Source organism: Ambystoma mexicanum, chromosome 11, assembly GCF_040938575.1.
Source record: "Ambystoma mexicanum isolate Mex_15411 chromosome 11, UKY_AmexF1_1, whole genome shotgun sequence".
Taxonomy (NCBI): domain Eukaryota; kingdom Metazoa; phylum Chordata; class Amphibia; order Caudata; family Ambystomatidae; genus Ambystoma; species Ambystoma mexicanum.
The window spans coordinates 247,594,932-247,622,214 of NC_090934.1; the positions used below are offsets into that span (position 1 = coordinate 247,594,932).

General features: G+C 43.9%; 1 protein-coding gene across 2 annotated transcripts in view; it reads right to left on the bottom strand.

Annotated features, from left to right (window-relative positions):
• The window catches only part of ASAP3 (ArfGAP with SH3 domain, ankyrin repeat and PH domain 3), a 519,538-nt gene that overhangs the window by 312,454 nt on the left and 179,801 nt on the right, over positions 1-27,283 (bottom strand). Inside the window, exon 3 of one of the 2 annotated variants that reach the window (XM_069622958.1) lies at positions 6,800-6,945. In XM_069622958.1, the coding sequence (XP_069479059.1) occupies positions 6,800-6,945 (146 nt within the window). Of the gene's footprint in view, positions 1-6,121; positions 6,176-6,799; positions 6,946-27,283 lie in introns of those variants that run through there. The other variant, XM_069622959.1, reaches the window with a different exon arrangement.

Genomic DNA, 27,283 nt, shown 5'->3' on the forward strand with positions numbered 1-27,283 from the left:
TTTGTGAGAATGCAACTTCTATTCACATCATCCCTATCAATAGGATGTATTGCTGCTGTGCTACTCTTGGCTTTTAGGGCCCCATCAAATGGCATTCTGGTACGTGTAGTCTTTTGTTTTACAAAGGTGGAATAACAACAGACATTGCACAAGAATGCATCAAGATGTGAGCTGAAAGCCAGAGCTTGCCCAACATCCATCCTTACACAGGAAAACTAAAGATGCAACAGGGCATTGTGCAGTGTAAAGCATTAAAATGTGTAAAGTCCAACCAGGGGCCAAATTATCAAACCCTTGCCATGTTTTGCAAAAAAACGAATAGAGCAAATTAAATCGCCAATTTTGCTGCATGGATAATTTGGAATGGAGCAAACCGGTTTAGCCCCAATCCTTATTGTCTAAAAATGTTTTCACTAAAGAAAACATTAAATCCGAGCTGTTTATTTACTATGTTTGGTTTGAAACATGAAAATAAATGCAGTAAACACATGTCTTAACATATGTTAATCAGTGAACAAAGTACACAAAATATGTGATTAATGTTTACAAAAGTACTAACTCTTTTTAACCATACGGACTGTGACAAATCATTTTGGCCCATTTTATATTATCTAAGCATTTGCTCAAGTTGTTGCACTACTGCAAATGTTAGATAATCTGGCCCCAGAAAATCTGGGCTCTCACCTAGGATTCCCTGTTTCACTTATCTATGTGATCCTGGAAAATCACTCTTCTGAATGGATCTAGCTTACTTTGGCTTCCAAAATTGGAATCACCCGCAAGTGGTTCTGTTAAGTGTGACAACAAATAAAAGACTCAATCATACTTTGTTTAATATACTATGGTGCTTCCTCCATGTATGTTACATTATAAAACGTTAACACTGCCCCAATCACAGCAGCAGTGCAGCCATATGTTTCCTTTATGTAATGCACATTACATGATGAATTGCCCCTTAGCTTGATCATTGCTCATGCTGCCATCACTTGCGAACCATGCTACCCTTCTTATGAATAAATATATAAATAACTACAATGTTTAGCAAGCAAGGAGGCTTCCCTGGTCCTTGATTGCGCATGAAATCCACCAGTCTGTTTTAATTCCATCACACCCAATCAGCCTAGGGGCAATGGCCAGGTGGCCTCCCATCTGCTACACAGGTTTTGAATGGTGTGGCAGAGGAGAAGAAATTCGTTTTATACCTTGGGGCTAATTGCCTAATCCTGGGGCGTTGTACCTTCCACACTGTTAGGGGAGTTTTCCTAAGGTCCCACTTCGAGATAAGACTTTAGTAAGATATGCCAGTGGTTTGTAGATCCCTAACTCTTACAATCAGTCTGTACTACTGCTGGAACCTTGGTAGAGTGGCAGTGCAGTCCCACTTATCATAAGAGGAAGATGTGAGCTGTAGGTAAGTACACTGAACTCAATTATTAAAGCACATCAAAGAAAAACTTACACATAAATGTATATTAAAATGTATATTTATTATATTTAGACCAGAATCACTTTAAAATATTTAGCACAATAAACCAAAAATCATAGTAATACTTTAGAATACTTTTCAAAGGCCACTGCAAAGTTTGTCGTTGCTTGCGGTTACATTTGTTACAGTTTTTGACAGTAATGACAGTTCCACTGTATTATCGATAATAACGCGCACTCGCAAATCTTAGCAGAAATACGGTAAAGACATTTACTCTGCATACACGTATAAAATAGTGGCTTTTGGGGAGGAGAATTGTTGGATAGTACAACACTAGCAGTTCTTAAGGTTTTAGAGGCAGTTTCTTTGCCTTTGCACAGCAAGTCTTTTAAGGTCCACAACACAACCCTAGCTAAATGCAGTTTGGAGAGGGCTTAAAGTCTTACAATGACAAGCAGCAGAATACGAAAGTTCCTGTGGATACTTTACAGTCTCTAGTCTTTAAGATGCAAGAGGACACAATCAATGTTGGAGATGCTGTTAAAGGATTCGCTAAATCAGAGGTAAGATTGGGTTGACCTGGATGCCTCTATGTGCACTCCAATTCTCTGGAGCGACTTCACAGATCAAGGTAAGCAATACCTTTTTCCCCCACAGTACCTTAGGGTTAGAAGAAAAGATTGTAGCTGGATTCTTTTTGATGTGGCGACGCTGGCCCCAACCACCGGATTCCTTGACCTGATGACGAAAGGCAGGACAATGGATGGGATCTCTCAGTAGCAGTCTTGAGGAAGGACCTCTGGCACGGCTTTCAGCAACTTCTCTGGTCACTTTGCAGTTTTGGCACCTTTTCTGCAGCCCAACTAAGGGCACGATTTGCCAGGTCAATCTTCTTCGCTTCACAGGGCCCCACCCTCTGCTGAGGAGGTCTGGGCGGGTTGGATCAAATCTCAGTGTACTTTCAGGCTTAACAAAGACTTGGACAAGTTCGCCCCTTCCACGACGATGCACTTGGAATGGGCAGCAGGTCTTCCGGTATTGGGGTTTCGCAGCTCTGGAAACTCACAGGGCCTCAGGAGAAGGCTCAAATCAAAGTTTGCAGAAAAAAAAGGAGGATGAGGCGCGCACTCTGGTTTCCAGTCATGTTAACCTGCAACTCATTTTGTCTTCTCCTCCAAACGTTTTCTTGTCTCAAAAAATCATCAGGGAGGCTGTTTTCCTTTTCAGGTGTTGCTTGTTGGTTTCCGTTAAAGTCTCAAAGGATTCTGGTAGCTGTAGTAGCACAATTATTTCACTTCAGGTGACCAGGAACCAACTCCCCTCCAAAGCACAAATCTTACCCTTGATAGGGGGTGGGGGGGAAACCATCATTATGGCTCTCCTTGGTAAGGCATGGTGACCCCGGTGCTGCTGCCTCTGAAACCCAGGACTTTAGTGACACTTTGTAGAAAATAAAAAAAAAAAGAGGATGAGGCACGCACTCTGGTTCCCAGTCATGTTTACCTGCAACTCAGTTTGTCTTCTCCTCCAAACGTTTTCTTGTCTCAAACAGTCATCAGGAAGGCTGTTTTCCTTTTTCAAGTGTTGCTTGTTAGTTTCCATTAAAGTCTCAAAGGATTCTGGTAGCTGTAGCAGCACAATGTTTTCACTTCAGGTGACCAGGAACCAACTCCCCTCCAAAGCACAAATCTTACCCTTGATAAGGGAGGGGGGAAAACCATCATTATGGCTCTTGGGACTGATTGTTTCCACCAGTCAAAGGAAAGAAGTCCTCCGTCACACAGAAAACAGGGTCAGGACAGTAGTGGTTGCTTCACAGTGTTGCAAAGGGTATGCAGATGTCGTCGTCTTTGGTTAGTTCAGTTTCCAGTGGACGACTAGACTTTCACCTTAGGAGCCTGACCTTTTATACAGTTCAGGCATGCACTGCTTACAATCTCGCTCAGCAATTTTCAGAAAGGGGCGGGTGGCTGTCCAATCAGGACAGCCACACCCCCAGTCGGACCTAGTCCTATTCAGGCACTCAGGCAAAGGGCAGGGGAGTGAAAACTCCTCCCCCACTTCCTGCCTGCCCAGACAAACTGGAGCCTAGGCAGGGACACCCTACGGTTCATCCCAAAGGCAAAACACATACTCAGGCCTCCCCCACCCAGGACAGTAGAGGAAAGGGCTGACAAAGAACAAACACACTAGTAATGGCAAAAAAAGAAAGGCGCCAACAAGTTAATACTTGGGTGACCCTAGTGTGCATAACCGTAGCTATGGTCATTGCCTGTGGTAGAAAATGTGCACAATAGTTGGTAAAACGCGTCTATTGCTACCAGCCATAACTAGGAGATGGTCTATGTGACATAAAAGTCACAGGCGCAGAGAGAAGGGGGATACTAAGTATCCCTTTGGCCTTATACATAAGGTGGTGTGTGCCAATCTCTCAGACTGTAATGTTTTTGGTGAGATCCCAAGTATCCTTAAGAACTGTAGTTACTCTAGGATATAGAAAAGAATCTCAAAGGAGGGCACTAAGGGTCCCCAGCAACACTGTCCATAAGGAGCTGTGATTTGCCATTGTAAAAATACATATGCCTTAAAAGAGATATGGGGGAGGTAGACTCCATAGGACTAAAATACAAAGGAAAGAGTTTCAAAAGACAGAGCCCATAAGAATGAATGAGTGGAAAAAGGCTCCACTCATTCAGGATGAAAGAAAAGGTCCAGACGTCCAGCAAAAAGTGCTGGGAGTCTCACTACAAGAGGGGATGAAGCATTAAAATGATAATTCTCCCTAACATACACATTGCTTTAACCTCCCCCCCCTCTTTCCCATGATCCAAGATATGTTGGAGCCCCCTGCTGATCCCACTTTTGCCTGCTGGGGAATGGGGTAAACTGGGATAGGAAGGGAGGCTGTGAGCCAACTCAATGCTACTCATGTTATCAGCCTCCAGAAGGCGGATACATGATATGCTGTCACATCCCGGATACAAAATTGTGACTTACAATACAGCGTTAACACAGATCTCTGCAGCAGATGCATCAACTAACGGAGGTACCTTACACATTTTATTGGAATTTTCTATTCTGTGGGTTAACATTTTGAGATCAGGTGAAAACAAGGGTTCATATATGAAATTCAGGGGAGTAAGCAAAGTACAGAGCAATGGATGCCGGCTTGTGCTACAAAAGCGACTGGTGCCCGGCTTTGAGTTCATCTTAACCACTATCATTGCATTGTTTTGAGGAATCCTCTATGCCATTTTTTAAACTGTCTACCCATTGCAGAAGGGAATCAGATCATCCAGTTGTAAAGCAATCTCTGGCCTCACGCAAATGCATGGTATGTAATGTTGCCTAGAGCAATGCCAGTGGTTATGATTCACGTACAACCTTCAGAGTGTGGCCTTCGATTTGTGAGACATCTGTAGTGCCCCAACTAAACGCTAGAGTAGAGGGTAGATTTCAGGTCAGACGTTAAAAGGTCAGAGGGGGGAAATGGACTGACGGATTGAAATACTCCAGTACAGTGTGGAAAGGATGCACATTACAAGAGGGACAACAGTGTTAGTAAAAGACTTGATAGGAAGAGATGTCTGCACTGGGGGTCTGCGGCAGTTGAGGTAGATTGGGGTGTTGGGGAGAGAGATTGAATTCAACAGACACAGCCTCCATTATAGCACTGAAGCTGCTCCAGGATCATGAAAATGGTGTCCATAGCTGGGGCGGCCTTGTATTCCCATAATCATTTAAAATGGACAGGCCACTGACATAGAAGTAGGACTACAGCTTGAGCTGTGAAAATAGTCCTACTTCTAAGTGGGTGGCCTGTCCCGTGTCATGTTGAATGAGTGAGGAGAGCGCCCGGGTTCCCGAGACTATTAAGTTTTAAAAACCCGTCTGGGATTTGGGGATTGGGTGGATACCATCCGTTTTTTGGCCAAACCAATGGAAAAATCATGACATCGGGCCAAAACCCAGGATGTTATCCACCCGATCCCCAAATCCCGAGATGCAGTTTTTAAACTTAAAGTCTGAGGACCCCGGGATCAGGGCGCAATACCCGGGCAGTCCCGGCAAAACCGGGACGTCTGGTCACCCTACCATAACCCTACTTAGATTTAAGATACTATAGCAATGTCGGAATAGAAAAGCATCGTGTAGAGTTTGAAGTGGGAGTTCACCAGGTTTCTTAACCCTGGAATATATCGGGCCCATGTTGCATAAGGAGGTCCTGTAACCTGGGTGTTCATTTCACTGCAGATTGGGTATTGAGCAGTGCACACTCGTACACTGCCGAACTACCCCTCCCCACCCACTACTCACCTCCCCGAGTTACTAGAGCTGTATACTTGGCAGGATGGGGCAATTAGAGGGGAAAGTCCATGTAGGTAAAGCCTCAGATACTTTTCAGGTGACACTGTTAGTTATCATGAAACCTGCAAAATGGTACTACTCAAATACATGTCTTAAGTGACTTCCTGTATCAGGCACAAATGCCACGGCTTCTTTAGTCACTATTTGAGAACAACATAAAATCCGACCGTTATTGTTACCAAATGTGTAACATTAGACCTCTTGGTGGGGGTTTGGGGGGGGGGGGAATCAGCCTGGCTTTGTCCGATTTTTCAGCAACAGGAAACATTTTAAGTTGTTGTTATTTAATCAATACTTTTCAATTGTCAAGTAATTAAAACAGATCACCTTCTGCATCTGGTCCTGTCCTTCTCGAGGTCCTCGCATCTCTCCGTCTGGCCTTCCAATCTTTCTGTGTTTATCCATAAACATGGTCCACTCCCCCTGTTCACCTCTGTGTCTCTATAGGTCTGTCTGGGCCAGCGTCTGCTTGAACCTCTGTACTGTGTCCACCCTACACATGGTGTACCCTCTGGTCCCATAGATGAGGGTTTATCAAAACAAAGCAGGGCAAGCACACCAGATCCTGGGATTCTACCTTAGAATGGACTCCCCTGAAACCGTTGGGTTTGAAGTCTCCCTAAACATTTTCCAGTTTCCCTCAGGCAGATTAGGCCTGGTTATCCATGGGTCTGTGCTCTAAGGTGCCAGGGTTCACTAGGCCAAAAGTAATTTTACATTAGGTGCCCAAGTGTTCCAGGATATCAATCCTTGGCTGGTAAAAATAAAAGTGTATGTTCGGAGGATAGTTATCCGAGGGCGGGTGTCTGCAGAGGTAGACAAACTTTAAGTGTCAGCACACACGAGAAGTGGAGTCTCCCAACACCCAACCATTGGTTGGTCATTAGCCTAGGTCAAAATGCCTTACAATAATCCCTGGCACAGAGCACCAGCCACACAAACCCCCCCGCATTGGATGCTCTTTACTCTAGAGATTTTCTCAGTAGTTGGGTTGATGCTCCTTACCAGGTTCTTGAAGAGTGCAGTCACCTCCCGGGTGAAGACAGCCAGATTGAGGAAGCCTGTGGACAGCTCGTGGTGGTTCTGCGTTGCGTGGTTATTTCCGAGGTTCTCCAGTGCTTCCACAAACTGCTCCTCATTCTCAACGTGTGCTGTGGAGGCAAGCAGATGAGAGCGCTGAAGAGTGCAGAGAGAGTTCATTCATGACATAGGTGTGCATCACAAAGGGCGTCATCACCTAGCTACCAACCTGTCCTTGCCCCATCAATTTAGACAGCTCATAATACTTAGGAAATTCCTTCATAGTCTTCCCACCAAGGCTGAGGGGAGGTACAGTTTGAATGGAGCTTGTGCACACGTGATGGGTCACGTGAGTCACGTAGTCCAGACAGAGCTTGAATTTGTATCATAACTAGTGATCTTAAGAGTGTTGCAGTGTGATAGAAGAGGGTTATGCGAGTCCTCGCCTCCATGTTATGTATGCCAGCACGCTAAAACCTACAAAGACCTTCAACTTTAGCAGAGGCTGCTTTGATGCTTCCAAATCTGGGCCAGCTGGTGACAGCTCACTTCCAGGGCTTGCCTGAAATAAAGTAAGGACTGTGTGCTTTGCCAGACGGTCTAGCTGTCGGGGAATACTTAACGGGAATCCTGGCCCTCAGCCAATCGCACCTATGCTTCTGTGAGTCTGTCTGAACACTGCTGTTGGGCAAAAGGAACTTTTAGAGCCACGGTTCTGCACCAGGTGAGCCTTTGGGCTATCTATTTATGGGTTTATTCAAGAGGGTCATGTAGGAGAGTGCCCAAGCGTGTCTCTGTTTATCTGAGCACCACTCTTACTATCCCCGCCATAAGGCATTTCAAAGACCTGCTGTTCTCTACACACTGAAGCGGGAGCTCCCAGGCACCATGACAGGATGCAGCTTCAATCTCCTACGTTCAAAACGTTACCGAGGTCCAAATGAGCATCTTGGAGCATAGCCACACAATACTAGTACCAACGGAATCATCTGTCACAGAACTATAAGGATTCTGGCACTGGATCCTAATGAGATCGCTGGGGGCAGGGATGGGGGGGGGCATGAGTGGGGGGTATTCTGCTTCTGATCGTGTCCATCCTTCTAGGAACTGTGACGGACCAATGGTCAAGGCGACGGGACTCGTGTGTTCACGGCGGCTATGTGTACTCCTTTTTTAAGTGATGGAGCCTTTCATTTTTAGGGAACATAACTGAGTGGAACATGGATTTTCTCTGCATGGTGGCGTCATAATGTAATGTCGGCTGCAGGAAATGATACATTGGCCTTGATTCTGATGATGGCGTGTAATATCCTTTACTCCCAGGGAGGCACTGCCCCTGCCTTTGTCGTCCCCGCTCAACTCCAACAGGCAGAGCCTTCCCAACACACAGCATTAAGTGCACGACAAGGCACACAGCCGGTGAGCGTGAAGGCAACATCACGCACAGGCTCTGCTGCAATACTTATACTCACACCCTCTTCCGTACTGGCATTTTACTTTGCAGTCCCGTTTCCTCATGTGTGCGACACTCACAGGCAGGTGTGCACTGGCCTATAGGCAACTCTGGAGATATCCTGGTAAGCCTCTGCACCCGGGGCCTCTTTTGTGTGGTAACCCATTTTATTCCCAAATGTTCTAATAGGAAAAGGGTTGGGCTTGCTAAAAATGAGTAATATGGGGCCTCTTTGAAAATTATTTCAAGGACCTCTTTTGGTTCCCAGTCCATCCTGCATGCAATATATTTTGAAAGGTTGAATAGAGGCATTAGTTTGTTGCATTAGGGGGTGTCCTACTTTGGCTGGAGTCCCTCGACCCAACGCAGAGGTTATTCTGTCCTCTTATTGTCTGAGCGAGGAGGACACTATAGTGGCAGTGAGGATGGGGAAAGCTCCTGCCTGTACATGACACTTGCAACCACACCAAATGTGTCTGAGGCACTTGAGGTTCCAGAATATATATGCTCTGCTCCTTACTCTACAATGGCACGTTGTTCGCCATGCACAGATTTTCGCCAACTCCACCTCTTGTTCAGTCGCCAGGTGCCGTGAGCCCTGTGGTCTGTAACCTCTGCAAAGTAACTCCCCTCCTACATAAAACAAGCATTGGCAATGCCAACAGTTTTGGTATTTACTGATGTTCTTTGCATGTTGCATTTATAGGCACCTGGGTGCAAGAAGGAGAGTGCAAAGTTTCAAAGGAGGATGCGAGGTGCAGAATGAATGGTGGAACAGAGCAAGGGATGAAGTCATTGCTAGAGGGTGCCATTGAGGATGAAGAGGAAATAGGAGCAAGAATGGGCCAGAGTGAGAGGGTAAGAAATAAAGAGAGAGTGTGAAAGGTAGGATTAGGGGGGATAGGGAGATGGGGTAATGTGGGTGGAGGAATATAGGGGGTAGATTGGAGTAAAATGGGTGCAGGAATAAAGAGTATAGGGAGGGTGGAGCCGGAGAGAGGGGGGATGGTGCATGGTGGGGGTAAAGAGAGTAGGGGTAGGCATGAGTAGAGAAAGAGGGGTAGGATGGGTGGTCATACGAAGAGGGGAGTAGGGTGTGTGGGGATATAGAGGGGAGTAGGGTGTGTGGGGATATAGAGAGAAGTAGGGCAGGTGGATGGTGGTAGAGAGAGGGTGAGGATAGAGAGGAGGTGGGGTGGGTTTATATGTGAGCAGAGAGTGTAAGGGTAGGATGGGTGGGGTAGAGTGGGCAAGGCTAGGGTGGGTGGTTGGGGGAAGAGCGAGCCGGGGTAAGGTGGGTGGGTGGGTAGGTGGTAGACAGTGCAGGTAGGGAGGGCGTATAGGGTAGGGTGGGTGGCTAGAGTGAGCCGGGGAAGGGTGGGTGTAGAGAGAGTGGAGTTAGGGTGGGTGAGGCTAGAGAGCAAGGTAGGTTGGGTGACGGTAGAGAGAGCAGGGGTAGGGTGGGAGTGCAGGGGTAGAGATAGGGTAAGAAATAAAGAGAGTGTAGGGTGGGTGAGGGTAGAGAGAGTGGGGTTGGGGTGTGTGGGCATAGAAAGAGCAGGGGTAGGGAGCGCAGGGTAGGAGAAAGTGGGGTATGGTAAAGAGGATTGGTAGGGGTAGAGAGTGCAGGGGTAGGGTGGATGGGGGTAGAGGTAGTGAGCAAGGGTAGGGTGGGTGGAGTGAGCAGGGGTATGGTGGGGTCAGGTTAGAGAGTGTGGGGGTAGGTTGGGTAGGAGTAGAGAGCATGGGGGTCAGTGTGGTGTGGGAGTAGAGAGAGTGGGGGTTGATGGGTCTCCGCAGGGTGGGTGGGGATAGGGAAAGTGGGGGTAGGGTTGGAGGATGGAGGTAGGGTGGGTGGGAGTAAAGAGTGGGCGTGAGTAGAGAGACTGTTAGTGTATAGAGAATGGTGCTATAGGGTCCCTCTGGCACAGTGCCTGCTCTCCTCTCAGGACCTGCAAGAAAAGGAACCTCCATGGGAGCATGCTGCTTCCTATCCCTGGATTCCCAACACAGGATGACTCAATTATCTCCCAGAAAGAAAGCAAACAGAGGGCCAACTCCAGCATATGCTCTGTGCCATCATGGGACGGCGATGGAGAGCACACAGACAAAGCTTTAATGATAAAGCAGTAGAAACAAGGTTGGATGGTAATGTTTAAGCAGGATAAAGATTACAATGTCCGAACACATGCTGTAGCCACTGATCATTACTTGGGTAGGCAACCTCAGGAGGATTAAAAAAAATAAATAAAAAAAGATCACTGCCGAAAGTAGCCAAACAAAGTCCAATTGTATGCCAACTAGACCAAAATAGCTGGAAAACGGAAAGGCTGGCTAACTTGCATCTTACAAAGCTGCTGATTGGAGTACATTGTGTTAGGAAGCTCCTCGTTGGGTAGTACGGCAGAGGAGTTTGGGAAAAAAAATAGATTTTTTATCGAGTTGGCCATTTCATTCCATGCCATTGCTGGTTGCTATGCCAACCAGATATTCTCAGGTTAGAGCCCCATTTCCCTCTCTCTCTCTCGTCAAATCTAAAAAGCACTCCCCTAGGTACTGCATGGCAGAGGTTCATGCTCAGAGTGCCTGCAACTAATCCAGAGGGCACTGCAATGGCTGAGGTTTACTTGGAAGCACACTCCAGAGTATAAGAGGTTTGAGAGGAGAGTAAACATGGTTTTAGAACAACAACTTGTTGTGAGGTTGCAAACCTCGCATGAAAGAATTCAAGATTCGGTTACGGGTCTTTAGGAATTGACTTGCACTTGTGCTTTCGATCCCATGGCTGCTCAAAGAGACGTATCATAGCAACAAGTATACAACAAATCATGCAATGCAGGAGTAGAGTGAAAGGCATCAAAATGATCGCACCAGGCCCAGTGACAAAGCGCCAACATCCCTCATGCTATGGCAACCCACAGATGATCCAGACACACCTAGAGAAAAATCATACATTGATTTTTAAGTGAGGGATCCACCCACAATGGACAAACACTAGAGAGTGTCCAGCTGCAAACAAAGACTGCGCTGTGCTCACGACTTTACTAAGATGTGCCAATCTAAGACCGCTAGACCGGTGGCAGTAGTTGACCACAACAGCACAAAACGGATGACATATACAAATCTACCAGAACATTGGTTGTGCATGCCAGGGGCGCGAGACACATCGAACAGGAAGAAAATGCTTTCTTCTGTGCTTATTGACGGGGAACTAGCGAATTTGATAGCTGAGGTTCTTACTATATCGTCATTGCATGCACAATGTACACACAACTATTTGGGAGGGACTACTCTCCCATCCGTAAGCCTGGTGTAAACCCTGGAGACTACAAAGGTCAACAGATACACTTGCTTGGCTATTCCTAGTGCAAATTAAAACAAAGATACGCAGCAAGAAAGCTCAATGTGTCCAAAATGTTCGATCAACACTGGGCCAGCAAGATCAGGGTTCGCTTCACATACACTTGGATCCAGGCAGACATGATCCAGCATTGGCTGTATGGCAACTCTCATCCGATGCAATTAACTACTGAACAAGCGTGCCTCAGTATTCGAGGATGTCGAGCCAAGGAGGGCTCAAGCATGGCTCGAACCAGAGGCCTGGCTCTGGCTCGGCGCTAGATCCAGTGGAAATCAAGAGCCAAACAAGATCAGAACCATGCATTAAGGGTATTGCTTACTCGTCCCTTTCATGCCGAGCAGAGGGGCTACCTGGCAGAGTATCTGCACTGCCCTGATTGGTTGCTTTAAGGTTGGAGTTACGTGCAAGGGTGGAGTCTTCTAATTAGTGTGTTGAATTGTCTGCCTGCAAGCATCCCATGTCTGGCCTGGTCTGCAGTGGGACACAAACTGTAGGGCCATACAAATATTGATGGAAGGCAGCCCTAAGGGGTGTATTGACCATGTGTACTACCTAAAAATAGGCACTTACTCCCCAAAAAATGAAAATGGGGTGTACAAATACTTCCAACAAAAAATAGGAAACAGACATGCTGAACCTTGTGCCCCTGCTTTCACCCACACAGCTCCATGGATCTGTTTGGACCAGTAGTAAACATAGTACCACAGGGAGAAACTACTCTTATAACTGCCTGATGGGAACAAGTTCACAAGCATCTTTTAATGTGCACGAATAACTAGGTGCAAAGAAATAATTATTACAAAAACGTTTCCGTTTTCCAGTTAAATCATTTTTACTTGCTTGTTAAATACTCGTTTTGGGAACTGGTTGTACTCCCTAAACACAAATTTTACTCCTAACTTGATAAAATAGGGAGTAAAATGCTTCCTTATCTGGAGCACTGATGGTAGGTGTGGCTCGTTGCTGGCTGCGGATAACTTCCCTCTCCCTTCTCCTAGGGACATAAATGCACGCAGCCTGTATATTCCTTTTCTTTTTTTTTCCTTCACTTACAACTGGATAAACTTCTGAGATTGATAACATGAGCATCATTAGGTTTGCTATTGATAACAATGATTAATAGAGTAATACAGTGCTTAGGAGTGCGATGTATCCAGCAATGCGCACTATGTAAAAAAGTTATATTATCCTATCATCCTGGCCTACTTCAGCATGTGTGACTGCTGTACAGTGCTACGTAAATAAGTAACACCATTTAGTCTTACTCTCTGGATAACGAAAATGTGGCCTTTTTTATTATATAATGCTGTGGACATAATCATACTACAGCATTGCGCTCTGCAGATGCCGGTCTTGTTGCCGTCCCTAGGTTTAGGCTTAGACGGATTAGCGGCTGCTCCTTCTCGGTTGTGGCCTCATCCTTATGGAACTCTCTGTCTCGTGCTCTCTGGGCCAGCGCAAACCACTTCTTCTTTCGGCAGGCATAGAAAATCTCAGGCCCAATCCTTAATCACCCGTGCAACACAGTCACCAGGAATGCTAGACTACGCTCTAGATTAACAAAGCTACATGAGCCCACCTCTAGATCCTTGTACCAAGTCAATCGGAAAGCTAATTGGTGCACCAACCATAAAACTATAATTACCTACCCTATCTTTAACAGCCCACGTTCCTATGCCACCATCCCTAAGACCCAAACTACAGGACCACCAGGCTCTGTTACAACTACCCCTAACCTTACAGGTGCCTTATTAAATGCCAGATCTCTGGTGGCCCATGCTATCGAGATATCAGACTTAATCCAATCTGAATATTATGATTTCCTGGAAAATTAGCAGAATCCTGGTTACATGCCGCTGCTGGCCCTGCCCTCATGATGGCCATCCCTGATGGTTACAGCATCCTAAGAGCCGACAAAAATGAAGTAAGAGGAGGAGGCATAGCCCTCATTGTCAAATCTAAACGCTCGATAAGACTAGCCGCTCCTCTCGATATCAAATCACGTGAAACTTACAGCTAAATTATCCATCAATAACTCCCAAACTCTCACTATACACTTGATTTACAGACCACCTGGACCAATTGGAACATTCGAGGAGGATATCTCGATTATCCTGTCTAATAAGTTAAAAACCTCTTCCCAATTTATCTTATTAGGTGACCTCATTCTTGGCTTTAATGACCCTAAAGATCTACAGGCATCTAGAGTGGCCAAGAGTTTGACTGACCAGAGAGTGCTCCAGCCTACCCACACTAAAGGGAGATTATTCGACTGGGTTGCAGACTACAATTGTAAGGCTTCCATCGAGTCAAACTCCCCTCAAATATGGACAGATCATCACCTTGTGACATTCTCCTTAGCACCCAAACGGCAGACCTTGACGACCACTCAGTTGGCCCTACCTATACCAACCAGGATAACCTACTCCCCCTGATTCTCCCTACCCTCAACTCTTTGCCGGAAAATTTGGTCCAAGAGGCCTTGGTGAATGAGTACAATAAAATGATGTCCATGTCATTAGATTCAATTGTGCCTCTCAAAATGAGACCTAGTAAGCCTAAATCACACCTTAACTCATGGTACACACCACACTTGAAAACATTACGACAAAAAAGAAGACAATATGAGGTATCCTGGAGACTACTCCCCTCCGAGGAAAATAAAATCAACCTCCACACAATATCTGCCCTATATAAAAGTGAAATAATTACAGCCGAACGGAATACCCATAATACCAGAATTTCCCAAGCTAATTCAAGCATAAAGGAACTTTTTGTCATCTTGAAGGAATTAGAAGCCCCTATCCCAGTGCCAGACAGTTGTATAAAAGATAAGCTCTGGTGTTCCAACATACAGCAAGCTTTATCTTACAAAGTAACAACTGTACAAGCTAAAATGACCAAGACAAAAGCATCATTAGCTCCGAACACTGACCCTAAAATCTCCTCCACCTCACCTACTGACAGTGCCCACCCTCCTCGCTTTAAATGCACTAAAGTCTCGATCATTGAGACTGAAAAAATTATCCTTTCACTCAAACCTTCCAATTGTAAGGGAGATCAATGCCCGGCCCAACTGATCAAAGGCGCTGCCAGGGATTTGGCCCCCTTCATCTCCAAGCTGATTAATGCTTCATTTAACACTGGCACCATACCAACTAATTTTAAGGAATCCTGGGTGCACCCACTACTTAAATAATAGACCCTAGACCCCACCATACCCACCAACTACCGACCGATCACAACAGTGCCTTTCCAATTAAAAATTAGACAAAATGGCCTACCTACAAATACAGAAACACTTGCAATCCAACCATCTGCTTGGTACCCGGCAATCAGGCTTCCGGCCCCAACATGGGACCGAAACAGCCCTAATAGATTTAAAAGCCCAAATTGATGAGTTTAAGGATAAAGGTAAATCTGCCCTCCTCCTTCTCCTGGACCTATCGGCTGAATTTGACCTTGTGGATCACGGGGTCCTTTGCAGCCATCTGGACTCAGCGGCTCACTTTTCTAAGGAAGCCATAGTATGGATTGAATCCTTTCTTAACAATTGGACCATGCGAGTCTTCTCCCCTACTGTGGCTGCGGACCCTATCCCCATCACTTGGGAAGTGTCCCAGGGATCATGCGTCTCTCCTACCTTGTATAATATCTTCACAAAGCCCCTTTTCGATGATCTGGACCATCTTGGCATCACCTACACTAATTATGCAGATGATACCCAGATTCTCCTACCACTTACTGGTGATTATGACAAGGATTTGGCCTTGGTGAACAAGCTTTATCTCATCATTCAGGCATGGATGGCCACCCACGGACTGTGCCTGAATGACGACAAAACTGAGATCATTATCATGGGCACATCCTCAACCCTTAAAAAACGGAGCACCAAATACGCAACTTTCAATATTGACAGCAACCGGATCACGGTCGCCAGTGAGGTTGAAACTTTGGGCTTTTACCTGGACTCGACCCTCTCCATTAACAAATAGGTGAATGCAATGGCTTCTGCTATAGCATACACCTGCAAATTGATCAGAGCACAAACCTTTCTTGTCTATTTACACTTGCATTACCCTGGCCAGAGCTCTGATTCTATTGAAGTTGGATTATTTTAACTCGCTCTATATTGGAGCCAATAAGGAAATCATCAATAAAATCCAGTCCCTCCAGAACAATGCTCTCAGAGCTGCACTAGGAATTGCCTGGAGGGATCATATCCCTGAAACGAGAAGATCTAATAACTGGCTCTCCACATTTGATAAAATCCAGTTGAAATTGGCCTCCCTCACACACAAATGCCTTAACAATATGGCACCATCCTACCTTACGGAGAGACTTACTAGAAAAACCCAGACAAGACCCACTAGACAATCGAGTGACAACTGCCTCCTGGTCCCTAGATTCAAACTCTCCAGAGTTGGGGGGTCGCAGTTTTTCGGTCAAGGCAACTCAACTGTGGAACTCCTTACCCCCTCCCTTGCGAATAAACCAATCCTACCCTCACTTCCGGCAGATCTTTATATGCTGGCTCAAAGACTCTGACAAGTAACCTGCCTACCTCCCCTAGACCACCTCAATGTTCATACCTCCTATAGACCTTCTTAACGTTTATGCTGTGGCACCTTGTATATAACTCTGTGTAATGAAAATATATCTAGTATCTCATGATGTATTCATATGTATCTGTACTTATTTGTAACCAAGCTGTGAGTGGTCTTATGCAATGCGCCCTGATACCTTTGGGTCTGGTGTGCAATACAAAAACAATTTTGCCACTGCAGCCATTTGCTGAATATCAGCTGCCTAATTGAAATGCATGTTTTCCAATGGCTCGGCTAACACATGCTTCTACATATCCCTCAACCAGTCATGATTTTCTCTGTGTCCGTCCAGTACTCGTGATGCATTTTGTTTTGGTCACACTGTGTCCCTCAGGTATTCTTTCGGCCCGGGAGATGTTGGATTTGCTCCACTCACATTTTTCAGTGTTCGTTCTCGTTCTCTCTCTCGTTCTCTCTCTCGTTCTCTCTCTCGTTCTCTCTCTCGTTCTCTCTCTCTCTCATTGAAGAAAGGCGTTAGTGATTTCAGTAGTCACAGTTTTCACGAACAGTCTCCCACAAGGCAATGAATTTACAGAAATGCACCAGAGGCAGAAATTCAATATTTTCAGGTGCATTTTAGGAAGCTTAGATACCTCTGCCCTTGTGAACCAGCAATGTGACCAGAATCCCAGATAAACAGTTCAACCCGAATCCAAGTACATGGGTGAGTTATTTGCTTGTTACGCTAATATTATTGCATAATTGTACTTAACCACACCAGAGTAAATAGCATGCCGATCCATTTATTGGGTACGGGTGCGGGTTACCAGAAATGTCCATGGGAGAAAGGAAAAAAAAAGTCATTTTCGTTTAAATTACTTACGTTTTTTTTTCTTCCTCACACATTTCTAATTCGATCTAATCATGGACAACCAGTACTACAACAGCCCCCTTAGGTATATGGAATGGCAGTTCCATACAGTGGTGACTGGCCTCCAGGGAACTCTGGACATTTCCTGGCAGGCCTCTACACATAGGCCTCTTTAGTGTGGGCACTATGGTTTTCCCCTCAATTTTCTCACCACACCACCCTTGCTTCCATCTCTCGTCCTCCCGACACACCCCCTTGAAGTCAAGGATTTCTATAAAGCGTGCAGCATGCTTTTCCAAACACTTACAAATGTTAGGTCAGTTTTCATGTTTAACTACTTTCTATTCCATTTATAAGGGCGATGTGCTTTAAAATTCCAAATGTTCATGTGGGAAAGACCTCCTCAAACAATATTTAGAGGATTTGGGCTTGATCTCGCAGTGCACTATCAGGCCACTTAGTAAAACATTTCCAGAGTCGCATGTGGGTCCCAGCCCACCCCTGGTTCCAAACATTCATGGGGGAAGGTGCACATTGGAGCACAGCTGTTCCATTGTAAAGATTATCAAGCCTCCAGGCTCAGTTGCCAAGTTATTTTTTAAGAGCAATCGCAGGACACGGCATCGGGTTCCTTCCTTCCAGGACAGCAGCAACTATGCAACTGATCCCTCTGTTTGATGGAAGGGTCTTAACACACAAGCTCAACATTCCCCCAGCTCACATGTACACATTCCATATTCTACGGCATTCTACATTGTACAGGATGGCTCACATCTTCAGGCTCTCTTATTACCCTCTTCTCACATGCACCATCTTAGTTCTTATCTGTAAATACGAATAATCAACCCACCCGCCTTCCCAGGTCCACTGGAAGAGCTTCACGCTGGAACTTTGGTTTTGGACTTTTGGGATCCTATCTTTGCTCCACACTTTCCCCATCATCCAAAGTCATATACCTCCAAGCTTCCTTACCACTTTACTTGGCAGCATCATTTGTTTCAAAAACATTTAATTGTATTAGTGAAGTTGGTGATCCCGACAATTCGTAGGTAAGGCTCTTCTGCACCAATGCTAACCTCCACCCTTGCAGCTCTATTTCTACCCCCCCCCACTTACAAGATAACTTGCGTTGCCTCTTTACGACCCGCTAATCATACTGACTTCTTCATTCATTCTCATAATGCCCAGTAGATATATACACATTGGCATAATACCACTTCCTGTTAGTTTTGCCCCCTGTCACTTTGGTTGCAAGGTATTCTTGCAAACAGGCTGTCTCCCCAAAATGCCCACACCAGTAAAATGTCACTTTGCTGTTATTACTTGGAACAAAATTGTCCACATGACCAATTTCTCTTTCACCAACGGGCACACATGCATGCCAACATTATCCATTTCATTCTGGAGACACTAGTCCAGTCCTGATTTAAACTTTGAATTCTGGGACTTGTGGTCCTGGGTTTATAATGGGGAAATCCATGACTACAAGTCCAAGAAAGCAAACTTAAAACCAGGACTAGACTACCGTCTCCAAATGGAATGACTAGGGTTGGCATGTATGGAATCATCTGGCTCATCAACACACCTATAACTACACTCACGGGTCTTTCTCTTCCAAAATGTTGCTATTAACATGTATCGCGCATTTTGCAGTCAGTGCTACGTCCTAGTCTATTTCTAATGCTTCCTTAAGTTCAGGGTCCTTTTGCTAACCTTCTGTTCCACGTACACAGCATAATGTGGACACTTATACACTCATTTTCTAAATAAGCATAGCTACAGTTAGCCAATAAAACTAGTGGATCAGCTACAAAGTTATAGTTGGGACACAATTCTGTGACCTGGAAAATAATGCAATTCTCGAACACCAGATTTGCATTTTTGCCACATTTCTCTCATTTGTTTAGTTGCTTTTCCTAAACCACCCACAGGTTTGTAGCTGAGCACACTATCTGATGCCGGAGGGCTGGCGCACGCTAGACAAATGCAAAAATAAAAACATAAATAAATGCATCTCTTCCCAATGACGTCATTAACGTTCTGTTAACTTCTCAAAGTGATGTACAACAAAGAATGAAAAAGCGGACAAATGTTGACACCATGGTTATATGTGAATAGATAGTCCTCAGCTTAATGGTGCTAGAATCCACAACCCTTCCGTCAGCTTCCTCATTAGCTTCTCAACTTCATATCAGTGCTCTTTCTGCAAAATGGCTTGGTTTTAAGGCCACAATGCCCTTGAACTTCCAAGGCCAGGCCGCTATGCTGTCCACAAAACAATGGCGTGCAAGGTAGGGTGCTACGTTTACAATGTAGTGCCATATGTTTTCCCATGTAACAACTGCTGTGCGATGAGCACTTTGCTCAGCACAATCCTGCAGGCCACACTATTCACTCTCAAAACTGTTAAAGACCAAAGAGCAAGCCCTTCTCCCACTGTGTGCATCAATTAGACAACTTTACCCTTCTAACTATCCAGGGCTCTCAGCGCAAGCCAGTTTAACTTTTCTGCCATATAATATGAGGAGCAAGGGAAAGAGCGGATGTTTAACAGTGCGTAAAATTGCACTAAGGAAGTAGGGAAAGCATGGAGCTTAAAGGGCACAGATGATAACGGAGTGGTGCCATGCTCAAGGAGACAGAAAAGTCACTGCACAAACTGTCTTCATAGAAGTTCTGGAGATTAGAATAACCGGAATCGTACAAAAATGTCGACCTGGGAACTGTGACGGCCGAAAATGCTGACTTTTCTTTTTCTTTTTAACCCCTGCCTTACACCATATATATATATGTGGGGGGGGTTTACAGTATAATATTAATATTGGGGGCTGTGTGGGGTCTCCCCCCGCATATATATGTGGTGTAAAGGGATAAAAAAAAATGTCAGCATTTTCGGCCGTCGCAGTGATCACATAGACCCAAATAACCTACAAGTCAGCACCTGCATCCAGTAAAAAATAAAAAATGTGGAAAATGTCTAGTGGGATTTCCACTAGGAACATTACCTTAAAATAAAACATGTAAAAAAATGGAGACAGCAAAGGCGGTGATCAGGGGTGGGATATTTCAAGGCGTTTCATGCCAGCTGTGAGTAGCTCAGGGTAGTGGAAGTTAAAGTGGACCTGTATGAAATATTCTCTACAGCATCCAGTTGTTGCATGTGGGTTTTGCAAGACTTTGGATTCATTTGTATAAGGTAGAAACTAGGGGTGTACCGAATCTCAGCTTTGAGTGATTATTCTGTAGAAATTTGGTGGAAATCCAGCTATGCCGTTTTGGCCAAATGCTTGCTGGAACACTCACTTGTGGATCAAAGGCAGCTCTGAGATGAAAAGGAAACTGCAATTGGCTATGTTAGGCTTAAAATGCAGAACATTGAGAACACACAGATGACTTCCAAACTGAAAGGGGCAGCATTTTATTCTCAACTCTCACATCAAAATGTGGTTTTCAGAAAAATTGAATTAAATGGGCCTAAACATCCAGAAATACTGTCTTGGAATGTGAAAGCACAATTTTGTATGGCAGACTAAAAGACACCTATTCATTCACAAACTGCAAAACAGGAAAACACTGTTCCTTTGATAAAACACACAGACCATGGAAATGTGTGCATTCTGCAGCTTGAAATCAGGAACATGGAAAATGAAACAAAACTGCAGAAGTAAATGTGAAAGCATATATTAAGGAAATGGGTGGCTTGTCACAACTGTTTTGAAAGAAACAGAGAAGGAAGACTAAAATTAATTGTGCCATATGTGAGAATGACGAAGAAATAAATGAAATAAAATAGGCCTACATTTCACTAGAGTATAACAAAATGAAAGGCAATTTTCACAAAAAGAGAGCAGCATGGAAACAAAGACATTTGCATCTGGGATTGAAAGGAACGGTTTATCAGGAACTGTTGATCAGTGAAACTCAAGTACCTGTGCCAGTTTAATATAAAGTATCATTTAAAGATGAACATTGATGGCATGTCGCAGGAGAAATCGGCATATGATTTGAGGTTGAGTATTAAAAATACCTACTGTGTAAAAGAAATTGTAACATGTAAAATCACAGTCTCTGTTCAGGAGAATTGTCATCCGTTTCTGTTCAGAGAAATAGCTTCAGTTTCTGCTCAAAACACTAAAAGAGTGACCTTTCCCCTATCTTCTTATCTATCATTGATGGCTAAGCTCGTTTGAAGCCACAGCAGTGACCAAGAAGAAATTTAGGGTGGGGTTGGGTCTGCTGTTCAAGATAAGCAACACATGAAACATTAGCCCTGGGAGAAAGAATGCTAATGGATTAATTTCAGTTGAAACCAACAAAGACAGCAGATGTTCAGATCTCATGTTCAGAGGGAAAACACAACTTAATGTGCAGTTGAAGACAAAATATGCATATATGTTTAGAGGTTTCCATTAGTTTAGATGGAGGATCATATTTTGCCAATTTTCTTGAGATCCGTACGTCGCCGAAAAATAACCCAGATATCACTAAAAAGGGTATCAATAGCCCAATCCGCTCAGACTACTCCCCTAAAAATGTGACCTTGGGAACTAAAGTTATAATCTGCAATGGGATGGTAGCTTCCCAGAAAATGTAACAAAGCAGAACATTTGGAAAATAGTAGTTTATGGAAGTAAAGAACTGTATGTACAATTTTCTGACACTGACTTATCATTTTTTTGCGGAATTCAGAAAATAACTGCATTAAAACCTGCAACATGATGCCATGACAAGACCTGTTTAATTAGGTCCGTCATGGGCAGACCGTTTCAAGCATATATTTATATATATGCGCGATTGTAACACTGCAAAAAACCACCCAGTGGGCATGCGTAGACAATACTCCAGCACACAAGACCTAGCTATTTAGAATATCATATTTATTGTTGCTTAATACAGCACATTACAAAAAACAGAGGTAAAATCATTCGCCTCTGTGACAGCCATAAGGATGAACAAAACACTCACCCCACGGGTGGAAGATGGTCACGCGTTCCTCCTGAATGCTCACGCTTCCTCAGACCATTAAAATCCAAATCCGGCATGCACATCATAGAATTTAAAAAAGAAAAGCAGTTACAGAGCGTCCCCATTCGTGTCACATCACATGCAAAAACGGTCATGTGACCGCTACAAGGAAACAATAGTGAAATCTATCACATATGATGACCTCCATTTTGGAATGGTCAAAGTCCTATAATTAAGGTATATACGATGGGAAAATGCGTAAAAGTTATGCGTAAGGAAGTCACTTAACACCTATATTAGCTACCGCAATGTGCACTACACCATGGAGACGCTCTAGACTACTTATTTAAAATATTGTTGTCGAATTAAAATTGATGTGTAACAAATGAGCACAAGTGTGCCTGTTCATAATCAGATGACCAAACCAGCTTAGATAGCCACTCTCAGACATACGCCCCCACATAGGGTCAGTGTTTGCAAGCCAGGGACTACGCGCACAACGGCCGCAGCCAAATCGTCAATAGGCAAGTGCCCTGTTACTCGAGAGTGTACCTATAATAGGCATTGTATAAACAGGCAGGAGCCATATTGCTTAATAGATGCACGGGTGGACCCGGAGTCTGGAAAGAGAATAAAATTGTTTCATCATATAGCTCCTGCCAATGTGCAAATAGCAGTTCCTAAGTCAATGATTTAATCCATAAAAGTAGAAGCCTAATACAATAAATACACAGAAATAGGATCCACTACACCACTGAAATCTCCATTGTGCAAATAGCAATTCCTATGTCAATGATAAAGTGCAAGAGAATAGCAGCCTCATTAAGTAAATCAATCAACCGCTCAATACATAGCAGTGTGGAGATGTTTTACTCTCACTTCTCCCAATGTGCAGATGGCAATTCCTATGTCAATAATACAGTACAGTTCATACTAATATAAAGTGATGGCCCAAGGGTCATCCTGTATTTCAAATTTCCAACTATTACTCCTTTGCGCAAATTGCAGTTCCTATGTGAATGATAAAGTGCAAAAGTATAGCAGCCTCATTGAATATGTCAATCAGCTTATCGATACATAGCAGTATGGAGATATCTAACTCTCGCTCCTCCCAATGTGCAAATAGCAATTCCTATGTCAATAATACAGTGCAATTCATACAGATATAAAGTGATTGCCTAAGGGTCATCCTATATTTCAAATAACCCCTAACCATGTGTGCAAATGGCAAATTAAGAACTCTTAATGAATATAGACAAATGCTTCAATAACGCCCTTATGATGATAGTATGCAGGGATCTCAACACATCTCTTAAATCAAGTTTGTGGGCAACCCTCATATTTTTGAAAAGCTCAGGTTTGCAAGAACAGAAAGTTCTGCATCTATGTTCAATCCTTTCGGTCTCAAGGTGTCAAACTTACAAATGAGTGTTGCTTCTAATTGCCTCAATTTCAATTCTCGGTTGCCTAATCTTTTACTGGGTGGCATGTAGGCCAGCCCCGTAAAGGATAGAGATTTCACATCGCCATTATGCTTTTCTTGAAAGTGGCTAGTGAGAGAGGGTATGTTAAATCTCCATTTTTTATGGCTCTGTAGTGTTGGAGAATCCGCATCTTTAAAGGACCTATTGTCGAGCCTATGTAATGAAGGCCACAAGTACATGTAATCACATAGACCAGATATTTCGTGGTGCAAGAAATTCTGTGTTTATATTTCCAACAAAGGCCATTCACACTCTGAAAGGGAACCTTAGACACATGATTGCACAATTTACAGTGAGTACATTTGTAGAAACCAGTTTTTCCACTCTGAATAATTCCTGTATTTTCAGCTGGTTTGGTTATTACCATACTGGGGGACAGCATGGTTTTGAGCGTGGGAGCCTTGCGATAAGTGACCTGAGGAAAGTCATCAAGCACTAGCTTGAGATGAGGGTCAGTGAGCAGAACCTTCCAATGTTTATTCATTATCATTTTGATTTCTTTAGCTTGATGGTTAAATCCTGTGATTAGCCTGATTGTATTGTCTTTCGCTTTCACTTTTCTAGACAACAAGGATTCTCTAGTGGGTATTTTTGCTGTAATAAACCTTTTGGAGATAACATCCTTTTCGTATCCTCGTTTAATGAATCTCTGACCGATTATATTGGCTTCACTCAAATAGTCATCGCTATTGCTGCAGGCTCTTTTCGCTCTCAAATATTCCCCATAGGGTATGGAGTCTATTAGGGCTCTTGGGTGATGACTTTTGGCGTGGAGAGTTGAATTGGAACTGGTGGGTTTCCTGTATAATTTGGAGGTCAGCCTATCTTTCTCTACCTGGAATTCCACATCTAGAAATACCAGATTATGTTTGCTGATAACCGTGGTTAGTTCCAAATTTAATGCGTTGTCATTAAGTGTCTTCACGTATTCCTTTAGCTCCAACTCGGTCCCATCCCAAAAAATAAACAAATCATCGATAAATCGATACCAAATTTTTATATGTTGGCTCCAATGTTCCAATTCTTCTGTTCACGCCTGATTAGTCTCCCACCATCCCATATAAAGGTTGGCATAAGTTGGGGCCATGCACAACCCCATTGCTGTCCCACGTATTTGCTTGAAAAGATGATTGTCATGAAGGAAGTAGTTGTGTTCAAGACAAAATTTCAACATGTTCAATAGCATCTTATTATGTTGGCGGTAGCTGATGGATCTACTTTCCAAGAATGATTGGCATGCCTTCATGCCTGCTGTGTGCTGTATCGAGGTATACAGAGATACTACATCTAATGATACAAGTAGATACCCAGGCTCCCAATTGATGTTTTCCAACTTCGCAAGCAAGTCCGCAGTATCTCGTATGTATGAGCTGAGACTCAAAACAAACAGCTGGAAGAAGAAGTCCAAGTATTTGGATGTGTTCTCAAGCAGACTGCCAATCGAAGAAACAATAGGACGACCTGGAGGATTCATTAAGCTTTTATGGATCTTGGGGTTAAAGTAGATCAAAGGGGTTACCGGATGAACATTTTTGAGAAAGAAATATTCATCTTGATCTATAAGCTCCAAAACACACCACTCTTTCAACATTCCATGGTATATCATTTTGGTGTCCGATAGCGTCTCTATTTCTATTGGTATATAGTTGGTACTGTCACTCAGTTGTCTCTTAGCGTCATGTTCGTATTTGTCGCTATCCATGACAACAATGTCTCCACCTTTGTCCGAAGGACGAATGACTATGGAATGATCGCTCTTCAACGTTTGTAGTGCCTGGAATTGCGAGTGATTGAGATTGCGATTGGCCGGTGCGATGTGACTGGATAGTTTCTTGAGATCTTTCATTTCTAGTTCCTCAAAAATGTCAATGGGTCCACATGCTATATTGGGACAGAAGATAGACTGTGGTTTAAACTTGGTGGGACAGTTCAGATCAGTAGAGGTGCCAAACGTTGCTTCTAACATGGACTCATCCATTGTGATGTTATTATCCAAATTGGATTCCACAGTTTCTTCCATATTGGCCAAACATAAAAGGCTAGTCAGATCTTTTTCAGATAATATGGAGACCTCTTTCACTGCCTGTTTTTTCTTAGTGCCTAGATTTTCTTCAATCTTGGTGGCGTGAAATTTGGTCAATTTGAGTTTTCTGGTAAATTTAAATAAATCTACCCTGGTGGAAGTATAATCAAACATATGCGAAGGGCTAAAGGAAAGACCCAGGGAAAGCACTGATGATTCATGATCCGTCAGGTTTCTCTTCAAAATGTTGAAGATTTTTAATTGGAGGTCTTGTTGCCTCGGGGTTTCCCCTTCTCCTTGGCTCCAGATCTCGTTGCCATGGGCGATTGGTTGTCTGTGTTTTTTCCCCCGCCTCGTCTTCCTCTGCCCCCTCTTGTTGCTGTTCCTCTTCCTGGTCCTTTGTATTGGCCTCGTCCTCTTCTTTCTGATTTGCTGTCCAAATGTAGTAGTTTGAACTCCTCTAAAAAAATTACCTGGTCTGCCATAGCTGCGGGCTAGAGAAAAGAACAGGTTTCAATTTTCTCTAGCCCGCAGCTATGACAGACCAGGTTGAAGCCAGGAGACGAGCGGCGGCAAGCATCCTTTTCAACCAAGAGGCAACAACAACTGATATTGAGGTGGACAAGAGTCTTCCAGTAAGTCTGACTGTACAGCAAAAATTGGACAAGCTTGAAAAAAATCAAGAAAAAAGAGATATCGAAATGGTGGGAGGCCATGACTCTGCAAACATATCTTGAAGTTCAAACAATCCCTAGAGGACTAAGAATCCTCACGATCCCAACGTTTGAAGATATGAACCCTGAGCTAATTAAAGAATGGACAGACCACACCAACACATGCTCCTTCAAGATGATTGAAAGTTTGGTCAAATATGCGTAAATAGATAGAACCAAACTACTTAAAGATATTGAAGTGATGGAGGAACAGCTTTTTACTTCAGAAGATTGCGATGAATGTAAGAGAAAACTGTCGCGTCTGGAAGAAAATCTGGAGAGGCATGAGGGAGAAATCAGAATGAGAAAACAGCACAAGTTCAAACGAGATTGTATAGACTACGAACAAGGGAGGATTTATACTTTTGCCAAGAGATTTGATAATCCCATCAAAATCAGATTGCAACAAATGGAAACCAACAATGCTCAAGCATCAGTCCCATTAAGTGAAAAACCGAGCAGCTCGAAATGAGTTAATCAGAAAGAGAAGGAATGGGCTCAAAAAAATTACACTTTTTAGAGGAGTTCAAACTACTACATTTGGACAGCAAATCAGAAAGAAGAGGACGAAGCCAATACAAAGGACCAGGAAGAGGAACAGCAACAAGAGGGGGCAGAGGAAGACGAGGCGGGGGCAGAGGAAGAGGAGGCGGGGGAAAAAACACAGACAACCAATCGCCCATGGCAATGAGATCTGGAGCCAAGGAGAAGGGGAAACCCCGAGGCAACAAGACCTCCAATTAAAACATTTCGAAGAGAAACCTGACAGATCATGAATCATCAGTGCTTTCCCTGGGTCTCTCCTTTAGCCCTTTGCATATGTTTGATTATACTTCCACCAGGGTAGATTTATTTAAATTTACCAGAAAACTCAAATTGACCAAATTTCACGCCACCAAGATTGAAGAAAATCTAGGAACTAAGAAAAAACAGGCAGTGAAAGAGGTCTCCATACATATTATCTGAAAAAGATCTGACTAGCCTTTTATGTTTGGCCAATATGGAAGAAACTGTGGAATCCAATTTGGACAATAACATCACAATGGATGAGT